The sequence below is a fragment of the Nerophis lumbriciformis genome, linkage group LG15 (genome assembly GCF_033978685.3).
Source record: "Nerophis lumbriciformis linkage group LG15, RoL_Nlum_v2.1, whole genome shotgun sequence".
Lineage (NCBI taxonomy): Eukaryota > Metazoa > Chordata > Actinopteri > Syngnathiformes > Syngnathidae > Nerophis > Nerophis lumbriciformis.
Genome location: NC_084562.2, coordinates 29,980,001 through 29,990,000, shown reverse-complemented (window position 1 = coordinate 29,990,000; position 10,000 = coordinate 29,980,001). Strand labels below are relative to the sequence as shown.

General features: G+C 37.0%; 1 protein-coding gene across 1 annotated transcript in view; it reads right to left on the bottom strand.

Moving 5' to 3' along the window:
- Positions 1–10,000, bottom strand: part of ly75 (lymphocyte antigen 75) — an 80,504-nt gene that overhangs the window by 25,934 nt on the left and 44,570 nt on the right. Inside the window, exons 16-19 of the mRNA XM_061974602.1 lie at positions 8,737–8,860; positions 8,622–8,657; positions 5,136–5,305; positions 1,543–1,610 (exon numbers count right to left, since the gene is read on the bottom strand). Coding sequence (XP_061830586.1) covers positions 1,543–1,610; positions 5,136–5,305; positions 8,622–8,657; positions 8,737–8,860 — 398 coding nt within the window. The remainder of the gene's footprint in view (positions 1–1,542; positions 1,611–5,135; positions 5,306–8,621; positions 8,658–8,736; positions 8,861–10,000) is intronic.

Here is a 10,000-nt window from a genome sequence, read left to right as displayed (position 1 = left end):
TAAAATTCTAAGTTTTTCTTGTAAAACTGCGACTGTTATTGAGTACATTTCCAACTTTGATCATAATATTGCACAAATGTTCAGTTTTCCGTGTAAAATTTTGACTTGCGTTGAATAAAATGACGACTTTTATTATAATACTGACAAAATTCTATGTTTTTCTTGTGAAATTCCAACTCATTTTTCACAACAAGTTTTGTTATATTTGCATATTATGTATATATTATCAATGTTGTAAATACAAATCTTTTTATACCTAGAAAGGGTGGTCCTAAAGAGGTAAGCATTTTTCTCAGGTCTCAAGAAGGTAACAAATGCAAGAGTGTGTGTGTGTGTGTGTGTTCTTGTATTTCCACCCTTCTTGAGACATGAAGAAGGAAAAGTATCTTCCATATGAGGAGGTGTGAACAAGTGATGACATAAATCAATAACATTGCATCTAATAGACAATGTCTCATTTGTGGTGACATCTATCAAAATGAGGGTGGTCCCAAAAAGGAGGGATTTTTCAAATTGACTGTGTGTCGCTTTTAAAAGTGCTCCCCCTCTGGTCAACATATGAAACAACAAGTATGTGTAAGAAATTTGAAGTGTCCCCCTCTGGCCAAAATATGTGATGAAAAGTGTGTGTGAGAAATTGAAATGTGCCCCCTTTGGCCAAAATTAATCAAATAAATATGTATATAGAGACATACTGTAATAACGAAGTAAATAATGAAGACTTTGTTCTTATAAAATTGGGGAAAATTTCTCATATTCTTTCTCTTTCTGTAATATTGCAATATTTTCTCGTAAAATTATTACTTTTATGTAAAATTACCATTTTTTTTAATGCAAAATGGTGACATTTGTCATATAAGATTCTGACTTTTATCACAATATTGCCAATTGTTTTGTTGTTCTTGTAAAACAGTGACAAAATGATGACTTTTGTAAGTAAAATTCTGATTATTATTATAATATTTCCAAAATTGTAAAGTTTTCTTAGAAAATTGTGACTTTTGTCGAGTAAAATGACGAGTCTTTTCATAAAATTGCCAAAATGTTAAGCTTTTCTTGTAAAATTGCGACAGTTATTGAGTAAAATTCTAATTTTTATCATAATATTGCGCAAATGTTCAGTTTTTCTTGTAAAATTTTGACTTGCGGCGAGTAAAATTACGACTTTTATTATAAAACTGCTAAAATTCTACGTTTTTCTTGTAAAACTGCGACTGTTATTGAGTACATTTCCAACTTTTATCATAATATTGCACAAATGTTCAGTTTTCTGTGTAAAATTTTGACTTTTATTTTATTTGACTTTTATTATAATACTGACAAAATTCGACGTTTTTCTTGTGAAATTCCAACTCATTTTTCACAACAAGTTTTGTTATATTTGCATATTATGTATATATTATCAATGTTGTAAATACAAATCTTTTTATACCTAGAAAGGCTGGTCCTAAAGAGGTAGGCATTTTTCTCAGGTCTCAAGAAGGTAACAAATACAAGAGTGTGTGGGTGTGTGTGTGTGTGTGTGTGTGTGTAGCATCTTACGTCATGGGAATCAACCGCTTGGGATCTTTCAGGTTGACCCACCAGCCTTGCTTAGGAGAACTTGACATCTGCTCAGAAATCATTTTGTGATGGACATCATCAGACGTTGTATTGTTTTCTTTCACGGTCGTAGTCGTGAGAGTGTTTGTGTCTTCAGGCATGTGATTTCAACTTAACGAAAAAGACGGAAAACAAGCCGGGATATATATACATATATATATATATATATCTGATTGCCTCACTTTTTTGGAGTTCTGCTTACTTATTCGGGTTTACAGTGTAGTCCAGGCCTGGGCAATTATTTTGACTCGGGGGGCCAAAATTAGAGAAAAAAATGTGTCTGGGGGCCGGTATATCTATTTTTAGGAACACTAATACAAAAACTCACGATAATTTCTGAATGCTAAAAACGTTATGACAGACCGCCTGAAAAAACAGAATGGAATTTTACATTTATAAATAAGACTCACAATGTACATGTCCATAAAGAATGTGGGATTTACAATATTAACTATGAAGGATAAAACACTGAATATTGACAACATATGAACGTCACACTCCCTCTCCATCCACATATTTTACAATCAAGCGAAATGCAACAAAAATGCAACAAACATCAAAATATGCTGTTAATCATAGTAACTAATTAGTTTACCATAGTAACTAATTAGATGACCATGGTAACTAATTACATGACCATAGTAACTAATTAGATGACCATAATAACTAATTAGATGACCATAGTAACTAATATATCATGCAAAAGCGCAGATTGCAACCATTGAAATACTTTGTATTAGGGATGTCCGATAATGGCTTTTTGCCGATATCCGATATTGTCCAACTCTTTAATTACAGATACCGATATTAACCGATACCGATATATACAGTTGTGGAATTAACACATTATTATGCCTAATTTGGACAACCAGGTATGGTGAAGATAAGGTCCTTTTAAAAAAAAAATAATGAAATTAAATAAGATAAAGAAATTAAAAAACATTTTCTTGAATAAAAAAGAAAGTAAAACAATATAAAAACAGTTCCATAGAAACTAGTAATTAATAAAAATGAGTAAAATTAACTGTTAAAGGTTAGTACTATTAGTGGTGTTACGATCCGCTGCCCGGGTCATAGTTTGTTTATGTTTGAGTCACATGTGTTTTCAGCACCTTGAGTTTCGTTTGTTTCTGTTGCCATGACGGCAGATTGTATACACCTGCCTCTGGTTAGTGTCCGGGACGCGCACCTGTTGCCCGGGCGCTAATCAGAGGGCTATTTAGTCTTTGCCCTGGCCTCACTCGGTCTGGCTTCCTAGTTTGTTCCCACACAACTGATGACGACGTTTATTTCATGTTCCTTAGCTGCTAGTTTTCACGCTAGGCTATTTTGGTTTACTAGCTCCCACGCTAGCCCTTTTGTTCTGCCTTTTGTGCTACGTGTATGTCTTTTTGTTTATTCATCGTATGATTTATATGTTAAATAAATCATATTCCTACCTGCAAGCTGTGTCCGAAGCCGTCTGCATCCCTGGGAGAACACACCCGCATCACTATGCGACCACGTCGTCACAAGTGGAGCAGCAGCCCGCACAATCATGTGTGCTTACGGACTGTATCCCTTGCAGACTGTATTGATATATATTGATATATAATGTAGGAACCTACCACAATATTAATAACAGAAAGAAACAACCCTTTTGTGTGAATGAGTGTAAATGGGGGAGGGAGGTGTACTAATTGTAAGTGTATCTTGTGTTTTTTATGTTGATTTAATAAAAAAACAAAAACAACAACAACAACAAAAAAAAAACGATACCGATAATTTCCGATATTACATTTTAAAGCATTTACGGCTGATAATATCGGCAGGCCGATATTATCGGACATCTCTACTTTGTATAGTTGAAGACTTACGGTAATTTAAAAACGTCACTGCACATCATAATGGCAGCTACACTTTCCATCTTAAACATCTAAAAAAATGATTTGGGAATGTCCATCGGGCCAGATTGAAAAGCTTAAGGCAGGGGTGCTCATTACGTCGATCATGAGCTACCAGTCAATCTCAGAGGGGATTTTTTTAATGCCTGGCTGGTGATCGACTGATCACCAGCCAGGCATTAAAAAAATAGTCCTAAAAATGAGCGATCATAAATCTTCACTATGACGTCACTTTGGTCACTTGATTGACATTCACGGCACCCGAGGGTCTTCTGAGATGACGCTGGCTGCTGCCAGCTCATTAAAATTACCGACTGGAAGGCGAGAAACACTTTATTTCAACAGACTGGCGCCGTACCTGTCGTCAAAACTCCAAAGACCGACTGCACAGTTGCACAGTTGCGCTAACAAAACAAGAGTCAGAAAGCTGGCGTGCACAAGCTAGCAAGCAAACTCCGTATACGGAGTTTGCCGACAATGTATTTCTTGTAAAGTGTATACAAAGGAGTACGGAAGCTGGACAAATAAGATGCCAAAAACCAACCACTTTCATGTGGTATTGGACAGAAAGGAGGACTTTTTTCTCCTCCATTCGAAAATGCGGACGTTTTTAGCACCACTGTCTGATTCCTATCAATGCAAGTCATCAGAATCAGGTAATACACCAACTTATATTCTTGTCTTCATGAAAGAAAGGAATCTATATGTGTTAAACATGCTTGTATTATCTTTAAACACCTTAACTTGTTAACAATATTAACTATATGTGTTAAACATGCTTGCATTATCTTTAAACACCTTTAACTTATTAACAATATTAACTACCGTATATGTGTTAAACATGCTTGTATTATCATTAAACACCTTTAACTTGTTAACAATATTAACTATATGTGTTAAACATGCTTGCATTATCTTTAAACACCTTTAACTTATTAACAATATTAACTATATGTGTTAAACATGCTTGTATTATCATTAAACACCTTTAACTTGTTAACAATATTAACTATATGTGTTAAACATGCTTGCATTATCTTTAAACACCTTTAACTTGTTAACAATATTAACTATATGTGTTAAACATGCTTGCATTATCATTAAACACCTCTAACTTGTTAACAAAAACATATATTTCATAAATAAGTAAATATAAATGATATATATGAATGAGGTAGATCCCCACGACTTGATCAATTGAAAAGTAGCTCGCCTGCAGAAAAAGTGTGAGCACCCCTGGCTTAAGGGGCCGCATGTGGCCCCCGGGCCTTCATTTGCCCAGGTCTGGTGTAGTCAACCAACCAACCATGGATGTTCTTTTATGTAAACCAAGCAATCATCATTGATGTACAGTTTGTCTCCTGCCCGTGGAGTTGCTTTTCTACGTAGCTTCCATTTTTAACGTCATCATTATTTATGAAAAACCGTAGTTTTTACCTCTGGATTATGAAAAACCGTAGTTTGAGAGACAGATGAGGATTTTAACACACATTGTAGGTCGGAAAAAAACAAAGAAAAAGGGAACATATTTGTTTGTATTTGAACAGAGATCAAAAAGAGGGATTTGCGACTAGACGGAACAATGGCATGCCTGAGTGGTGTAGTGAAGCCCACTTGCCATGCCTGAGTGGTGTAGTGAAGCCCACTTGCCTTGGCGATGTTCTGCTGGATGAGTCTGGCAGCGGTGGAGCTGGGTGGTGAGGCCAGCTTGCTGCCGTTCATGCTGCAGAACAGCATGGCCTCCTCGAAGGTCAACTGAGGCTCGTCGACGAACCAGAACTCGCCGCCGTCGATGAAGATGGACGTCTCGTGATGCACGCCTGGGAACACGTTTGACATTAGTCGTGGACGTCGTCACATCTCCTTTTTAGAGGCATGCACACTTCTTCTACCGCACGTCACTTAAAGGGGTCATGTTAGGGCTTTTCGTCTACACGTAAACACGTCCTTGTAACACAAACCCTAACCCTAACCCTAACCAAACCCTAACTCTAACCCTAACCTACTCAATGGCCTAGTGGTTAGAGTGTCCGTCCTGAGATGGGTAGGTTGTGAGTTCAAACCCCAGCCGAGTCACACCAAAGACTATAAAAATGGGAGCCATTACCTCCCTGCTTGGCACTCAGCATCAAGGGTTGGAATTGGGGGTTAAATCACTAAAAATGCTGCTCACTGCTCCCCTCACCTCCCAGAGGGTGATCAAGGGTGATGGGTCAAATGCAGAGAATAATTTTGTGTGTGTGTGACAGTCATTGCTACTTGAACTTTAATATAACATCTCATGTTGGGATTATGGGCAAAACTTTGCATACATTTTGATTTACAGACCTGGATTAAGCCAACTAAGCAGCAATATGATCCAGTTTAGGAGACTGTTCAAACTACAAGTGTTCACAAAAATGAATAATTATGATGAACATCTTGAACTTTAAAAAAAAAGAAAAGAAAAAAAGATATTTGTTTACTTACTTATGGTGCATTTATTTATTTAGTATTGATTGATTCACTCTTCTGTTACAAACAGAACTAGAAAATGGGATAAAATTGCTATGGTATGAAAAGGGGTAGAATTAAATGAGCTCTGCTTCTTCCTACTCCTTTTCGGACGTGTAAATATGTGATGCCTTACATTGCATCGCATGCATGGTCCAAAGCTACGAACAATGGGAGACCGGGCTTTCTGCTCCGCCGCTCCCAGTCTGTGGAACGCTCTCCCTGACCACCTGAGGGCACCACAGACTGTGGATGCTTTTAAAAAAGGCTTAAAAACCCTTTTTTTTTTTTTTTTAAAAAACCTTCTTTTTTTTTTTAGATATATGCATACTAGTTTTAGCTATTTGGCTGTTCTAGTTTTATTTGTATTTATTTTTTATTATCTTTTTATTTTTTTTAATACACTGTAACACGTTGAGGTTGTTTACTCAATGTAAAGTGCTTTTTACAAATAAAACCTATTATTATTATTATTATTATGTTCCAAACAAACTGAAACGGAACTGAACAGTTTTATGAGATATGCAAATGAGCTCCATGCCCCGCCCCGTCAGCCATGTTGTCGTTTTAGCGATTGATTGATTGATTGAGACTTGTATTAGTAGATTGCACAGTACAGTACATATTCCCTACAATTGACCACTAAATGGTAACACCCCAATAAGTTTTTTCAACTTGTTTAAGTCGGGGTCCACGTTAATCAATACATGGTACACTCCTGTATACAAAAAGTTACAATTATACGGTCATTATAAGAATTGTAGCGTACAAGCGAGCCAGAGTCTGACAGGCAGTGACAGGAGAGGGAAGACGAAACTTCATAACTGAGGAGATGAAAGCATCTATGTAGGTGTGTAACGGTACACAAAAATTTGGGTTCGGTACGTACCCATACCTGCCAACTTTTGAAATCAGAAAAACCTAGTAGCTAGGGTCCAGGGGCCGCAGGCCCCGGTAGGTCCAGGACAAAGTCCTGGTGGGGGGTTCAGGCTTCGCCATCACTTTTCTATCAGTCACAGTGACTTTTCAAAACAAAAATATTACAGCAAAAATCATATGGGTTGATTGACATGTTTATTCTGTAAGCTAACTTCAATAGTTTGAAATTATTTTGACAGTTAATGCCAGTTATCCTGTCAACCTTTCACAAGACTTCAATTTGTTCATTGAAAGTATAAACACTTTTTACAGTAAACAAATGGTAAAACAGTACTAAACAATTCCATTAAAAAAAAAATTGGTGTCATTATTAACTTTCTGTCCAAGCTTGTATAATCTACTGCCTTGTTCAATTGTAAAAAATATTCTGTGCCTAAAATTCACATTTCTATCACAATTATCATACTGTAAACATGGTAAGCTAACTTCATTAAAATTAATAGTCCTGTCAATAGCATGGAATTACAATTCAAATGTAGTTTTTTTGTAAGCCTTTCAAAAGAATTCAAAATATGAAAAATTAATGAAAATTAATTGAAGCCATCAGACACTTGAAAAGTGGCACATCACATCTCTAATGTAATCATTTGAACTTTTCAACAGAAATAGCACTGCAAAAATATTAAGGACATACTTCTGTATTTTGGTAGTTATGCTGTCAACATTTAACAAGATTTCTTCAACTTGGACTTGAAAGCATAAATAGTATAAACACTTTTAACAGTATGTCGTGCTGTGAAATACAGCCGACAGGATTGCGCACCAAACACGAAGCAAGGCCAAAGCGCATGCATGGTGCAGGAGAACAAAGGACTTCTTTCATTTAAGGTTTGTGATAAACCATCAAACTCATTCGTTAAAAGGACTCTATAGTAATATAAAGCACATTTTTCTGGACATTATCATGCAAGAAAAGTTTATTTTTGGGACCGCGATCACCGCGTAATGATTTTTAAAGGTTGCATTACAAACATGTAACTGTCCCATGTGATCAGCCAGTGCGCTTGGAAGTCCATGCTCAATTATTGCCTCCGTAAATAAAACTTTGGCATTTATCACATCCAAAGAATCTGTTTGGGCGACGAAAAACGTTGAAAGTTTTCCACTTGTATCGCTAGCAACGGCATTAGACTTGTGTTTTTTTGTCCCAACGTGGTCTTTTACATCACTAATTCCTCCGTGTCCGATCGAAAAATCTTGTCTGCACAAGGTGCAATTCGCGTAGTTTTCACCCTTTTTTTTTTTTTAAATTAATGAAAAACCGTATTTTTTATCACTGCAACCGTAACCCGGAATAGGTTGATGAAAACCGTACGAATTACGGGAAAACCGGAGTAGTTGGCAGGTATGCCTCACTAATGCCTTGCATCGTCTATATTAGATATATAACAACGGGCGGGTGCGGGCGGATGGCGGGCGGGTGCAGTTCTGATCAAACGTTACATCGGGTGGATGGCGGATGGTTGACGACTTTCTGACGCGGTTGCGGATGAAATAAATTGCCTATCCGCGCATCTCTAATGTCTGTAGACGAGTACGTCACAAGTCGGTCCAAAATTCTAACCGCTTGTTTGGAACATTTTTGAAATATCTCCATGATCGGAATTCACATTTTCTGCACTTACGAGGATCCCAGAAACATTTTCATAGTATGACCCCTTTAAATAATAGTCAAATGCTTTAAGCACGGTAGTCGCTGATTACCAGGATTGTACCAGTCAGGATACTTTGGTGTCACTCCTATTAAAAGACAAAAGAAGAAGCATTATTGTACAAGACCTCCATAGATGGAATACGCTGCTTCTGTGCGTGGTCTTACCACGGGGGATCTGGCAGACCCACTCCAGCTTGGCGTCGCAGTGAAAGGGCGTGGCGGAGAAGGACGTAGGGACAAAGTGGTGGAGTACGAACAGGAAGAAATGCTTCAAGGTGCTCCTCATCGTCTAATGAGGACAGAAAATGTTGACAGGCAGCACAGGAGTCACCAGTCAGACATCAGAGACCACGTGGCCCCCAGCAGCTCAGTGAGAAGTCAGGACTATCACAAACATGATGAAAAGTCCTTCTTAAACGGAAGAACTGTGGCCTCGTGAGATGATAGCGAGGGAAAGCAATGCTGTGATAATAACAGCAATATTTCATACAACAAATCAACTCCGTGATTTTCTAGCTTTTACCAAATCTTTACAATTGCAACATTTATGTCCCTTCTAGTAATCATTACATCCACATTTCAAATTGTTTTTGGAAACTGTGGACGTCGTGTCCTCCGGAACAACGAGGAAAAGAACCATCCGGACTGTTCTAGGTGCAAAGTGTAAAAGGCAGCATGTGTGATGGTATGGGGGTGTATTAGTGGCCAAGACATGGGTAACTTACACATCTGTGAAGGCACCATTAATGCTGAAAGGTACATACAGCTTTTGGAGCAACATATGTTGCCATCCAAGCAACGTTACCATGGACGCCCCTGCTTATTTCAGCAAGACAATGCCAAGTCACGTGTTACAACAGCGTGGCTTCGTAGTAAAAGAGTGCAGGTACTAGACTGGCCTGCCTGTAGTCCAGACATTGAAAATGTGTGAAGGCTAAAATATGAGAAGGGAGACTGTTGAACAACTTAAGCTGTACATCAAGCAAGAATGGGAAAGAATTCCAAAATTGACAATAGAATTTACGGTTAAATTCCGCCGACTGAGTTTTTTTTACTGCAAAATCAACTTTGGTACTGTTTTTTTCCATATACAGTAAGACACTAAAACATAAAAAAACTAACAAAAAAAACATTGAAACAACAAGATTTTACGGTAAAAAAACAAAAAATGGGCAGCTCTGTTGCATGAATTTTACCGCTGATAACAATGGTATTGTGTATTCCATTCCATGTATTCCATTTTTTTATGCTGTAAAAAAACACTGTTTTACTGTAAAATTCTGGTGACTGAGATGCCAGTTTTTAAAGTAAAATGTAAAGATTTTTTTTTGCAGCTTAGTAAAAAAATATATTGTTAATGTATTATATATATATATATACATATATATATTTATTTATATTATATATATATATATATATATAATATATA